Here is a 14,157-nt window from a genome sequence, read left to right as displayed (position 1 = left end):
ATGCAAGACAAATGTGATTATCTCCACTTGAGAGACCAGAAAACTAATGCTTAGTGGCTTGCATCACATGGCTTTCTATTTATGAAATTTCATAAATGTGAACTTCTGTTGTGATTGGAACTATTGTCCCATTTTACAGACCAGAAATTGAGTCTCAATAGTTTAAGTGACTTGATCAATGCTACAAGACCATAAATCACCTAGGCTGGATTTGAATTTCGGTATATTTGATTTTTCATCCCAATCTTTTGCCAATATTCCTGTACTTTTCAAAATGTGTTTCACTGGAGCATTATTTTCAATGTTTCATAAATGTGGGCTTATCTTTTATGAATCTTGATTTCACAAAATTGGACAGTGCCGTGGGCTAAATAGTATCCCCCGCCAAAATGTATAGGTTGGAGTCTTCACCCCATTACCCCAGAATGTGACTGTATTTTGAGATTGGGTCTTTAAAAAGGCAATTAAGGTAAAATGAGGTGATGAGGTAATGGATTAGGGTGGGTCCTCATCCAGTTTGACTGACTGATTTCCTTATAAGAAGAGAACTTAGGACACAGTCACACACAGAGGAAAGACCATGTGAAGGCACAGGGGGAAAGACGGCCATCTACAAGCCAAGGAAAGAGCCTGAGAAGAAATCAACCCTGCTGACCCTCTGAACTCAGACTTCTAGCCTCCCGAACTTTGTGAGAAAATAAATGTCTGTTGTTTAAGCCACCTAGTCTGTGTTTTTTTTTTTTTTTATATATAGTGGCCTAGGAAATTAATACAGACAGTAAGTTTCCACTACTAAAACAAAAGTGGGAAGCCACCGTCCTAGGTAGTTAGTCACACATGCTGTATGACCAGTCTGATTACTTTCCTAAACTCTCTAATCCTGAGGTCAGATGACCTCTTGGGATAACAGCCAGCTTCCTCTTGCTGTTACTCCAGCCCCTGGTCTGCAGACATTTTCTTCTTCTTCTTCTAACTTCCCCTCCAGTGACAGAGGAGATAAATATTAGAGAAACAAAAGTCCAGAATGCTAAGGTTGCCACTCTCACTTCCTCTCCTCCCAGCACTGCTTTGAATACAGTCAGTGTCCTGGGGCGCCGAGCAGGAAAGAGAAGAAAGCACAGTGCCTCGGAGGCTGCCTTGACCGGCCGACACAGAGCGTCATGTTTCCAGAAGGCCACTTTTGGTCACAGAAAATGCCAGGAGGATGCCTCACACCCGCCTGGCTGCAGCTCTGATCCTAGCCATGGCCTTCCTCTTCTGCCTGAGGTCGGAGAGCTGGGACCCTTGTGTACAGGTACGTGGTTGGAGTCAGTTCGGCTTCCTGGAGCTTTACCTTGCTTCTGAAAAACTGCTCTCAGCTCAGTTTCCCATGACGGGCCCCAGTTAGTTTCATTTGCAAACAGACATCAAATTACCTTAAGAACTTAAGAAACCACAGGGACCAAATGATTCATGGCTATAGGACATTAACAAGCAGCCCATAGGGTCATGTCCCATTTAGGAGTTAAAGTGCTCCTAGGGACTTCAGGTCAGATAGACCTGCTTAAAATCACTCTTCTTGGGGCTTCCCTGGTGGCGCAGTGGTTGGGGACGTGGGTTCGTGCCCCAGTCCGGGAGGAACCCACATGCCGCAGAGCGGCTGGGCCCGTGAGCCATGGCCGCTGAGCCTGCGTGTCCGGAGCCTGTGCTCCGCAACGGGAGAGGCCACGGCAGTGGGAGGCCCGCATACCGCAAAAAAAAAAAAAAAGATCACTCTTCTTTCACTTTCGGGGTGTGTGACCTTGCAGAAGTTATTAAACCTCTCTGAGACGAGTTTTCACATCGATAAAAGAATTATAGGCTTTAACAGAAAGTTGTAAGAAGCCTGCTTCCTGTCATTGCTTAACGCTGGTGGTCTGTACACTCTGCTTCAAGCTGTTGCTTTGCCCCTTTCGATCTCAGGAAGAAGATATTTTTGGTCTCTTAATAGAAACAACTTTCTAAGTGGACTTCAGACTTCTGAATCTAGTCATAGTTCTGTCCAAAAAATGAAAAGAAAAGGAGTTGGAAAAGAAAAGGAGAGACAGAGATACAGAGAAAGAGAAAGAGCGATGGAGAGAGAAGAAAAAGAGACAGGGAGAGATGCAAAATATCAGCTAAGGCAATGCTTTCTTTCTTTTTTTTGTAAATAAATTTATTTATTTTATTTTATTTGTTTATTATTTCTGGCTGCGTTGGGTCTTCATTGCTGCGCGCGGGTTTTTCTCTGGTTGCGGCCAGTGGGGGCTACTCTTTGTTGCGGTGTGCGGGCTTCTCATTGCAGTGGCTTCTCTTGTGGAGCATGGGCTCTAGGCGCGCAGGCTTCAGTGGCTGTGGCACGTGGGCTCAGTAGTTGTGGCTCGTGGGCTCTAGAGCACAGGCTCAGTAGTTGTGGCACATGGGCTTAGCTGCTCCATGGCATGTGGGATCTTCCCGGACCAGGGATCGAACCCGTGTCCCCTGCACTGAAAGGTGGTGTCTCAACCACTGCACCACCAGGGAAGCCCAATGCTTTCTTTCTTTGTGAAACATCAACCAGCTGGTTTGTAATCTCATTCATGAAGGATCTCCTTTGTTTTTCCCCTGCATGGACTTCACAATTGCTTTGGAAAGCCCACGGCAGAACCAAGCAGCCAGAAGAATGCCCTGGGATTTAGGGTGTGGCAGAAATTCAAGAAACGCATAACCAGCAGTCCTGACATTGAGGACATGGGGGAAATTGTGTACTTTAATACGTAACAAAGACAAGTTTGTTATTTCCACGTCCTCTGTTCCCCCCATTCCCTGCTCATTGTCCTCCTCCCTGTGTCTCTCCTGCTGTTCAGTTAGTGGGTATGGATCCTCCAATCATGGTCACCCCAGGATACAATTACAGCCACTCCTGGCTCCTCCCATTTCCCATGCCCCAAATGCTCTGTTTCTGAAACTTGTCCAACCCTGCCCATCACCTCAGTGCCACCCTAGGGCAGATCCTCAGTTCCCCTGGCCTTGACTTTTGGGCAGTGACTTGTCTCCTGACCCCTCAGCCCCCTTCCTTTAATCTACTCTGCTCATTTTCGTCTGCTGTTTTTTTTGTCATTGTTGTTGTTTTTTCTGAGGTTCAGATCTAACAAATTACTGTCCTTAAAAACTTTTAATAACTTTCCATTGTTATTAGGACCTTTTCCTACCATGGGGCCTTTGCACTGGCTAGTTCTTCTAGCTAGAATGCTTTTCCCCTAGATCAGTGCTGCTCAATGGGTCACATGATATTATTTAAATTTAAATGATATATTTAATAAACTAAATTTAACTAAATTTTTATTTAACCAAATTAACTTAATTTTAACTAACTGAATTTAAAACTATGTTTTAAACTATGTTCTAGTAGTTAAAAAAATAAAAAACAAACAGGTGAATTTAACTTTAATAATATTTTTATTTAAGTCAGTATATTCAAAATATTATTTCAAAATGTAATATATACTAGACTAGTAACAAGATAGTTTACATTCTTTCTTTGGTACTAAGTCCTTGAGATTTGTATGTATTTTACATTTATCATATTTAAACTATCTACATTTCTCATACTCAACAACTGTGTGTGGCCAGTGGCTACCATATTGGACAGTGCAGCCCTAGATATTTTCATAGCTTAATCCCTCACTTCATTCAAATTTCTGCTTAAATGTCACCTCCTCTGGGAAGTCTTCCTTGATTGCCTCATGTAGAGCTCCCCACTCACTATATTTGACTCTAATCTCCTATACTGCTTTATTTTTTTATATCACAACATTGGGTATACATATATATACTATATATAAAAAATACATATAATGTTGTGAATATATATATATATTTATTTATTGTTCACTGTTTGTCTTTCTGTTGAAATGGAATCTGTAAGAGGGCAAGATCATTGCTGGTTTTATTTATCACTTTATCCCAGTGCCTGGCACATGTAGTTGTTCAATTTATACGTGTTAAATGATTAAAAGTATTGCCACAGGACAAAGTATGAGGCCCTCCTGATCTGGCTCTGGCTTCCCCTCTGGCTTAGGTTTTACCACTCCTGCCACACACCAGCTAATCTGAGCTAGTTTTCTACCCCTGTGTACTCACACTCTTCCCTCATTCTTCCTCTTTCCATATCCAAATCTCACTTATCCTTCCAGACCCACCTGGAAATATTCTTTCTTGGAAGCCTTCTACAATCTACAATCCCTGGATCCAGGATTGATCTCTACCTTTTCTGAACCAAAGGGAATACTTGCCAAGCCTGGTTTAAGACCCTTTTCAGGAATGAGTTGTGCTCCTATCATAGCTCTTACTCTAGACTGTGAGCTCATTGAAGTCTGGAGCCTTATCACATTGGCCTTTGTGCTGCCCACAGCACTTAGCAGAAAATGCCTTCAACTGGGATTTGAATAAACGTCCATATAATCGGTTGTCAATTCATTTGTTCAAACAAATATTTTCCGGGCATCATTCTGAGTGCTGGACACAGAGAGCTAGAGTCTCAAAGCTTACGATCTAGTGAGGGAAACAAACAGTACGTATGGAACAATCACACAGAAGGCATAATGTTAGATAGTGATGACTCCTGTGAAGGAGGATAAAAGAGGGTAAGGGAGGATGTCTGGCACCATCCTCTATTAGACGGTACGGGCTGTGAGGATTCTGTGAGGAATACCATTTCAGGAGACAAGCGAATAAAGCAAAGAGCTGCACTATGGCCTGTGAGACGTTACACATGTTACTTCATCTCACTGAATTTTTCTTCTTAAAAAGGTTTATTTGAAGATTAAGTTCAAACATGTAACATATAAGAAACAAGCCTGCATATAGTGGGGAATTATAATAGCCAATAATAAAACATGCTAACATTTATTGATCATTTACACTGTCATAGGCTTTGAGATAATCTCTTTAATACCGTATCTCATTAATCCTTTTAAAAGATTCTACTGGTTTTAAACTGAAAACCAAAATTAGCTGGCTTAAGCAAGGAATTTTGTTGAAGAGTCAGAGAATTAGGAAATTAAATGGGAGTTTAGAGAACGAGGCTTACAAAGAATTCGGGAAAGTCTGATAAACTCAGCAGAGGAACCAAGACAGCATCCAGCGCTTGACCTTACTCACTAGGTTCCACCACTGGAGTCTATGCACTTCAAAGATTTGTCCCCATTTTCAAAGATTTGTCCCCATTTCTATCTCATCTGCTCAAAGGTCCTTGATCCAAGGGAAAGAATACAATTGGCAAAACTTGGGCTATGATTAAGGAAGGTCTGGACACCTGACTCGCAGTCTCCCTAAGCTTGTATACAACAAGAGGTGTATTTAGAAAAACAACAATGGGACTTCCCTGGTGGCACAGTGCTTAAGAATCTGCCTGCCAATGCAGGGGACACGGGTTAGATCCCTGGCTCGGGAAGATCCCACATGCCGCGGAGAAACTAAGCCCGTGAGCCACAACTACTGAGCCTGCGTGTCACAACTACTGAAGCCTGCACACCTAGAGCCTCTTCTTTGCAATGAGAAGCTACTGCAGTGAGAAGCCCGCGCATCACAACGGAGACCCAACACAGCCCTAAATAAATAAATAATTAATTAAAACAACAACAACAACAACAAAATCCCTTGTTGCAAATCACAGGGAAGGGTGAAACCCAGAGCTTTTGGACTCTAGAGCTTCAGCTCTTCACCACTTGACTCCACTGCTTCTCGCTAAACGCTGCCATTGTGATAGTAGAGGTTAAACACTGGGTAGGTGCTTTTCCCTTCCTAATCTAGAGTAAGACATTTTATAAGAATGAAGTGAGTGGATAAATGAATGGATGGGTGGATGGATGAACAGATGATCGGGTGGATGCACGACTGGATGGATGGATGGATGAAAGACGGCTGACTGGCCCCTGTGCTTGACCCAGTGGCATCCCAGGCTCTGGCCTAGGAGAGGAGAGTTGCTGGGAGGTCTGGTAAGATGCATGCAGCAAGACACTGCATCTAATGTCTGACCATTTCAGGTGGTTCCTAACATTAGTTACCAATGCATGGAGCTGAATCTCTACAGAATCCCTGACAACATCCCCACATCGACCAAGATATTGGACCTGAGCTTTAACCACCTGAATCATTTAAACAGCCATAGCTTCTCCAACTTCCCAGAACTGCAGATGTTGGATTTATCCAGGTAATATATGAGTTTTACCATTGTACACGGAGAAATGTTCGTTGTTTTATCATTTCATTCTTAAGTCAGAAAGCCTGATTAGTGAAGTCTCATTTTCATTCACCTATTTATTCATTCAACAGACATCTTACCTGCTATATAACTTTGGGCAAGCCACCTCCCTTCTCCAGGTCTCAGCTTTCTTATTTGTGAAATGAGCACTTGGATGAGACAGTCTCTAAGGACAATTCTATCTTTGATTTTCTTTTAAGTTAGGGGAGTAGATTGACTCAAACTCTTTCATCAGCAGATATTTATTGACTACTTGCTATATGTTGTTCACTCTGCTAGGAAACAAGAGTGTGTTGATATATAACATACAACCCTAGCTATTAAGGAGGGCATATCCACTTGAAAGACTTGATATGTTTAAATCCTGAGCATGGTGCTCAGCATAGTAGACATTCAACACATGCTACATGATTCTGATTTTGGCTTTTGAACCTGAGATAATAAGGATAGTAATATATAAGAGGAAGTGATAAGTTATTTGCAAACTAGAGGCAAGACATTGTGTTGTACAGAAAAGGGGCCTTCTATGCAGTGAATAATCAATATAGAGTTCATGAACTGAGTGGGATTCAAATAATGTTTAGAATATTGGAAGTGGGGTAGAGGATAAGGAATTAGAAAGATACAAGTAACCCAAAGAGAAAGATAACAAGATCAAAGGAAAACATCTGCTGTGAGACAGAACAGTGACTAATGTTTTATTTTTCTGATATAGGGAAGTATATCATTCATTAGAACAGGTGAAGTTATTATCATCATTTTGGGGGTAATTGAATCCTAAAATCATTTTCATCATCAGGGACCTTATTTAGAAATGTAATAGATAATGGACTACAATCTCTATAAGGGTTCGTGAAAAATGGAGAAACATTTTATGTATGACATTTTATTATAGAAACTCTTAATAAAGGATAAGAGGATAGTAGATATTTCTGCAGAAGAGTGATCATCTTATGTTTTATACTCTAACTTGGATATTGATAGACTACAACAAAGGGGGGATCAAACATTTTGAAGGCAGTGACATAGAGCCTTATGGAGGTCAGAAGACTTGAGCTGGGTCCTCCTCCAACATATACTGCCATGTGGCCTGAGGCATGTCACTTTGTGTGACTTGAGTCTCAGTTTTCAAATCTGTGAAACATAAATGGTGAACCTTACCCCATAGGGTTAACTGTGATACTAAATGTTAACACGCTATATATATTAAAAACCTTGTAAAGTAGACTTTATAAGCATGAAATACTACTATAGCATTCCACTAGTTTATAAATTTCAGTTTTCTGAATAAGAATTTTGTCAAGAAATATACTGAATTGAGGTAGACAGACCAACGTTTTTTTTTAAACAAAAGTTTCTCATCAATGTCCCTTATAATTCACTTTCGACGCAACACATACCCAAGGAACTACCCTCAGAGGCTTTAAATATGTGCTTGCAGAGAGGCTAGCTCCCCCTCCTGGTTAGCCAGGAGGAGATTCTGGATTAGGGCAAGGACAGATTACAGTGCAATAGATACTCTGACTTCTCATGTTGCTTCTTCATATACAGTAACTCCACTTATCTTCTAAGGATGCTTTGTGATAGACCAGGCAGCCTTTTTTTCCTATGGAAATCTATTGATACATTTTTTTCTTTTTGTAGATGAGGAAATTGAGGCTTGGAGAGTTTAAGGGATTCATATACATGCACATGCCTTGTTGACAGCAGACCAGAGATTCATGTTCACATCTCCTGCTTCCAAGTTAAATATTCTCTTCATCTTAATACTCTGATTAATATTAAGCGATGAGCCCTATATGGAGAACTTTTCATGAACATTAAGGATATCTGTGACACTTCGGTGTAATTTTTTATACCTTTGAAATTGACATTCACTAGTCATTTATCATGCCTAACAACTAACATCTATCTGCCTCATCTGTACCAATCAGATATAAAATCACAATTATGTGTGTCAGGAAATGGCTAAAGCTGATCCGAGGTTCAGTCTTCACGTGCCCCAATCATTGATCTTTAACCGATTTCCCTCTGTTGGATGGGCTGCCTCTGCTTAGCATGAGTGCCTAGTGTGATAAAAAGAGACTGTCACGGGGGCCAGTACAATAGCACCAAATGTGTGGGGCTTCTTCTTTGCTTCATCTGCCTTGCTTGATATTTCTGCCTATGCATCATAATATGTCATGTCATATCTGTGTGAAGACCTAGATGACTGTGTTGATATTTCATTTTGTTTTTTTTTTAATTCAGCCGAAATATTATGTGATCTGTGTCTCTTTTCCTTGTAGGTGTGAAATTCAGATGATTGAAGATGATGCATATCAGGGCCTAAACCACCTCTCCACCTTGATATTGACAGGAAACCCTATACAGCGTTTAGCCCTGGGAGCCTTTTCTGGGCTATCAAGTTTACAGAAGCTGGTAGCGGTGGAGACAAACCTGGCATCTCTAGAGGACTTCCCCATTGGGCATCTCAAAACCTTGAGGGAGCTTAATGTGGCTCACAATCTTATCCATTCCTTCAAGTTTCCTGAATATTTTTCTAATCTGCCCAACCTGGAGCACTTGGATCTTTCTAATAACAAAATCCAAAATATTTATCACGAAGACTCGAAGGTTCTACATCAAATGCCCCTACTCAACCTCTCTTTGGATTTGTCCCTGAACCCTTTAGACTTTATTGAACCAGGCACCTTTAAAGAAATTAAGCTCAATGAACTGACTTTGCGAAGTAATTTTAATAGTACACATGTAATGAAAATTTGTATTCAAGGTCTGGCTGGTTTAAAAATCAATCGGTTGGTTTTGGGAGAATTTAAAAATGAAAGGATCTTGGAAAGTTTTGACAGCTCTGTCCTGGAGGGACTGTGCAATGTGACCTTCGAACAGTTTCGGATAGCATACTTCAGTGAATTCCCAAAGGATGATACAGGCTTATTTAATTGTTTGGTAAATGTTTCTGTGATTTCTCTGTTGAGTCTGGATTTAGACAGTCTAGAAGCCCTTCCTAAAGATTGCAGATGGCAACACTTAGAATTGACTAACTGTAATTTTAAACAATTCCCCACACTGAAGCTCAATTCTCTCAAAAAGTTTGTTTTCATAGACAACAAACATATGAGCACTTTTACTAAATTTGAGCTACCAAACCTTCAGTTTCTAGATCTCAAAAGAAATCACTTGAGTTTCAAGCGTTGCTGTTCTCACACTAATTTTGGGACAAGCAAACTGAAGCATTTAGATCTGAGCTTCAATGATGTCATTACTATGAGTTCAAACTTCTTGGGCTTAGAGCAACTAGAGCATCTGGATTTTCAGCATTCCAATCTGAAACAGGCCAACGATTTTTCAGTATTCCTATCACTCAGAAATCTCCGTTACCTTGACATTTCTTATACCAACACCCAAGTTGTCTTCCATGGCATCTTTGTTGGCTTGGTCAGCCTCCAAACCTTGAAAATGGCAGGCAATTCTTTTCAGAACAACTTGCTTCCTGATATCTTCACAGAACTGACTAACTTAACCATCCTGGACCTCTCTAAGTGTCAACTGGAACGGGTATCCCAGATGGCATTTCACTCCCTCCCTAAACTTCAGGTGCTAAATATGAGTCACAACAAACTCTTGTCATTGGATACACTTCCTTATAAACCACTCCACTCCCTCCAGATTCTGGACTGCAGTTTCAACCGTATCATGGAGTCCAAGGAGCAAGAACTACAGCATTTGCCAAGGAGCCTTGCTTTGTTAAATCTTACTCAGAATGACTTTGCTTGTGTGTGTGAACACCAGAGTTTCCTGCAGTGGGTGAAGGACCAGAGGCAGCTCTTGGTGGGAGCTGAGCAAATGATGTGTACACAACCTTTAGATATGCAGGACATGCCCGTGCTTAGTTTCAGGAATGCCACTTGTCAGATGAACAAGATGATCATTAGTGTGTCGGTTCTCACCATCCTCTTGGTATCTGTGGCAGGAGCCCTGGTCTATAAGTTCTATTTCCACCTAATGCTTCTTGCTGGCTGCAAAAAGTATGGCAGAGGTGAAAGCACCTATGATGCTTTTGTAATCTACTCAAGCCAGGACGAAGACTGGGTGAGGAATGAATTGGTAAAGAACTTGGAGGAGGGGGTGCCCCCCTTTCAGCTCTGCCTTCACTACAGAGACTTTATTCCTGGGGTAGCCATTGCCGCCAACATCATCCAGGAAGGTTTCCACAAAAGCCGGAAGGTTATTGTCGTGGTGTCCCAGCACTTCATCCAGAGCCGATGGTGTATCTTTGAGTATGAGATTGCCCAGACCTGGCAGTTTCTTAGCAGCCGTGCTGGCATCATCTTCATAGTCCTGCAGAAGTTGGAGAAGTCCCTGCTGCGGCAGCAGGTAGAGCTGTATCGCCTTCTCAACAGGAATACCTACCTGGAGTGGGAGGACAGTGTCCTGGGGCGGCACATCTTCTGGAGACGACTCAGAAAAGCCTTGCTGGACGGTAAACCATGGAGGCCAGAAGGAACAGCAGATGCAGACAGCAGACAGCAGGAAGCAACAGCCTCCACTTGAGGAGGAAAATCTCCTGATGTGCTCCTTGCCCAGCTGGACACAGTGATTGTTCAGTTAACAAGTATTAAATGCTGCAACGTACCAAGCATTGTGCTAAAGGCTGGTGATTTAGTGGTGCACAAGATATTCAGGACTGTTAATCTCATGGAGTTTACAATGCAGAGGGCATAAACACTGTACTGAAATACAGAACTTCCAGGTGGATGTTTCAACCAACTCAGCTAAGGAGTCCAGGACAGGGAAAGTCAACTCAACTCTTACCCCGTCAAATTGAATTAGAACTAAGAGATTGGGCCTCAGTGAGATTAGAAAAGGACAGACTTCTTCTCCTTCATCTTTTGAGTAGCAACCATCTCATGTTATATGTGCTAGCCATGTTAAAGCGGTTTTGGTAGTTTCAACTGATCTAGGTCTTGGCTCACTTTTCCCTTTTCTTTTGAATATAATTTAAATTCTGTTTGTGACTCAAAAGGCTCCAGATTCAGATCCACACCCCCTACTTTAAGTCTATTCACAAGCATCCTGGTTATCCCTTAGCATGTTCTATCTATTAACGACTAGTCCCTGATATTTTTTTGTCTTTATAAATCCAGTTCTCATTTTTCATGTCTTCTCTATAAACCCATATCATAAATAAGGCTGTTAGAGACATGCTGGAAAGATCCATACTTAACCACTAACTTTTGAGCAAATATGTAAAATATACTCTGTCACTTTGTCACTTGATGCCATTCTGAAGTTATTACCTACCAAGTTATGACTGTCATGAAGGAAGCATTAAAATAATTTGGTTGAAAGTGGCACTTATTGTAATAGAGGGAGACAAGTCCAGCTTCCTGGTCTCATCATGAGCAATTCAGGCTAGAGGCAGGGCAGGAGGTGGGGTGACCTCAGGAGGTCAGCTCTTCTTGATGACCCCAGAAACATGTGGGCTGATAGAGCTGGGGTGACTGCATGATGGGAGTTGCAGCAAAGGATTCTTCTGTAGCAAATGAGTATTGTTTGATGGTCCACTGAATCTTTCAGGGGATTTTGAAATGGTTCGAGGTGGGGAGCACACATTGCTGTTTCCTGTTGGATGTCACTCCATGATTACGTTTAGGAAAGAGTAGATATTATCATTGAGAAAGTAACGTCCTTGAGGTTACTGTGGGTCATGCTAAGGGAAATTCTTTGAAAAGCACATGCAGCCAGCTTTCCCAGAACGGTGCAGTCAAAGAAAGGGCAATGAGGACACTTGGAAAATACTGTTGTCAAAAACTGGAAATATGGCCACATTTAGGAGTGTGTTTGTGACTGAGTGTTCCAGAGTGCATTTTGGTTGGAGCATGGTTGGAGTTGCTGAACATGCCTGGGTGTGTTTATAGGTCTTATGTGCTAGTGAAAGTGGATGTATGTATTTGTGCACACGCCTCTATGTGTTCCTGTTGCTTTTCGTGTGATCATGTCTGCATGGAAGAAAGTGTGATTATATTGCAAGGGGAATATTTGCATTTGACATAGATGTCTCCAGATGTTTGAGTTAGGTCCTCACTCTAGTGCTGGTATGTGATTCCTTATAGACAAATGTCTGTGCTATATTCTGAGTATGCTTGAAGGCATGCATTTTTGTGTGTGTCTAGGCTATATGTGTGTTTCTTTTCATATTCAAATATGCATTCTTCATCTGTGTGTTAGTTCAAGCAAATACACAAGACTCCAAGGAGGAAAATCAAAATAGGACTGGAATATTTCCTGGATCCAAGGCTGTCACTGGTCTTCTTCCTATCAGTCCCCTCTCCCAGCTGGGAATTCTGAAAATTGCAGGTGAGGTGGACAAGAAAGGAAAGAAATGATATGACAGAAACATAAGGGGAAGAAAAAGGAAAGTTAGGCCTAGGACAGGTTCTTTGCAGCCATTTAAATTCTCTGGGTTAAACAGAGATGAAGGGTGGAATAGAAAAAAGAAAAGAAAAATTAATAATAATGCCTTAAATTTGTGTACTACCCTACAACTTAGAACATATTCACACAATTATAACCACATTTGAATCTCTTATGATCTGGGGGGGGGGGTAGCAGATTAAGAAGTCATTTCACCATTTTACTGGTGTAAAATCTGAAGTTCCAGGAAGTAAATTTATTAGGCCACAGAGTAAAGTGGCAGGGCCTGAACTTGGCTTCCAGCCTACACTGGGCAGCTCACTTTCCATTGTACCCCACTGCTTCATGCTTCAGGTTCACAAGACAGGAAGTGAAACTCCTGAACCTCTCTGTGTGGTTAACAGTAGTCAAGGGTTTTTCACTGAAACCATGAATCATTAGGTAAATACATATGCATATATACATTATATATACTGAGTGACTTATTTATGACACCTTTCTTTCCATAAAGGGCACAAGGGAGATTCAAAAAAACAATACATGGACAAGTTTAGTTAATTAGAACTAGAAAATCTTGACAAGGAAAAAAAGACCCTTAGAGTAAGCTTTAGCAGTGGTTTCCCGTCCTAACTCCAGGGAGACCCCCCTGGTGTTTTGGACAGTATGGCTTTTGGAGAAAGCCAAAACTCACATTCACCACTTACCCTCTGGACATTGGCTTCACCTCCCTGAGAATCTAGTTAACTCAAATATAAAAGGAGGGTAGATTATTACTTTGCAAAACTGTTTTAAGTATTAAAAATAGTACATGTTCAATATAAGGAACACTTTTAAAGGGGAGTAATCCTCTGGGACTTTATGAAGCGATGTTCTCAGCCACCTCCTCCACTTCGTTCCTTAACTCCAAGTATTACAAAAGACTTTGCAGAATGGGAGAAGAGGACTTCTCTAATAATAATTATTTTTAATGGCCATTTTTAGGCCCTATTCTACTGCTTTGTGTATGGTATCTAATTTTAAGTCCCATACTCTGCCTATTAGATGGACACTGGTAATACCAGCATTATTAACCATTAGGAAATGAAGGCTCTATAAGTAACTTATCTCAAGTCCCACAGGTAGAAAATGGCAAAGCTTGGATTTAAACGCAATAGACCTCTCAGTCATTCTTCTTAGGACACCTATGAGTTCATGTAGTACCTTCCAGGAACTTGCTGGTAATTTCCAGAAAAGTGAGAGTCCAGAAGGAGGCTGGGGTTCTGACAACAGCATGGGTGGAGGCCAAGTCAGAAAGAAACTCCCTAATTAGAATTAGTCCTCCTATGGTTCCACTGGTTGGCCAGGGCTCAACAGAATCCAGATATGAAGGTTAAACCAAAGGATGTGTGTTGGGCTGAAAGATGAGCTGTGTGAGAGACATGAGGCAGTACTTGAAATCAACCATTTCCTCCAACAATGACGAACTAAGCCTTTCCCACTTTAATTATCTTTTCTGATGT

The 14,157-nt window shown here is 41.4% G+C and overlaps 1 protein-coding gene across 4 annotated transcripts; it reads left to right on the top strand.

The window, feature by feature from the left end:
- Window positions 1-712: 712 nt before the first annotated feature.
- Window positions 713-11,626, top strand: TLR4 (toll like receptor 4). 4 transcript variants are annotated; one of them, XM_027105061.1, is made up of 3 exons: window positions 713-1,294; window positions 6,024-6,190; window positions 8,530-11,626. In XM_027105061.1, exons 1-3 carry the CDS (start codon window positions 1,205-1,207, stop codon window positions 10,793-10,795), a joined length of 2,523 nt encoding a protein of 840 aa, XP_026960862.1. In that variant the 5' UTR covers window positions 713-1,204; the 3' UTR covers window positions 10,796-11,626. The 4 variants fall into 4 exon arrangements, with proteins under 4 accessions (XP_026960862.1, XP_026960865.1, XP_026960863.1 ...); XM_027105062.1 differs by lacking the exon at window positions 713-1,294 and adding an exon at window positions 5,453-5,763; XM_027105064.1 differs by lacking the exon at window positions 6,024-6,190 and having other exon boundaries at window positions 964-1,294.
- The last annotated feature ends 2,531 nt before the right edge of the window (window positions 11,627-14,157 follow it).

Source organism: Aethalodelphis obliquidens, unplaced genomic scaffold (assembly GCF_003676395.1).
Source record: "Aethalodelphis obliquidens isolate GAN/ISIS:26980383/991018 unplaced genomic scaffold, ASM367639v1 scaffold7, whole genome shotgun sequence".
NCBI classification, from domain to species: Eukaryota; Metazoa; Chordata; class Mammalia; order Artiodactyla; family Delphinidae; genus Aethalodelphis; species Aethalodelphis obliquidens.
This window is presented reverse-complemented; position numbering and strand designations above follow the sequence as displayed.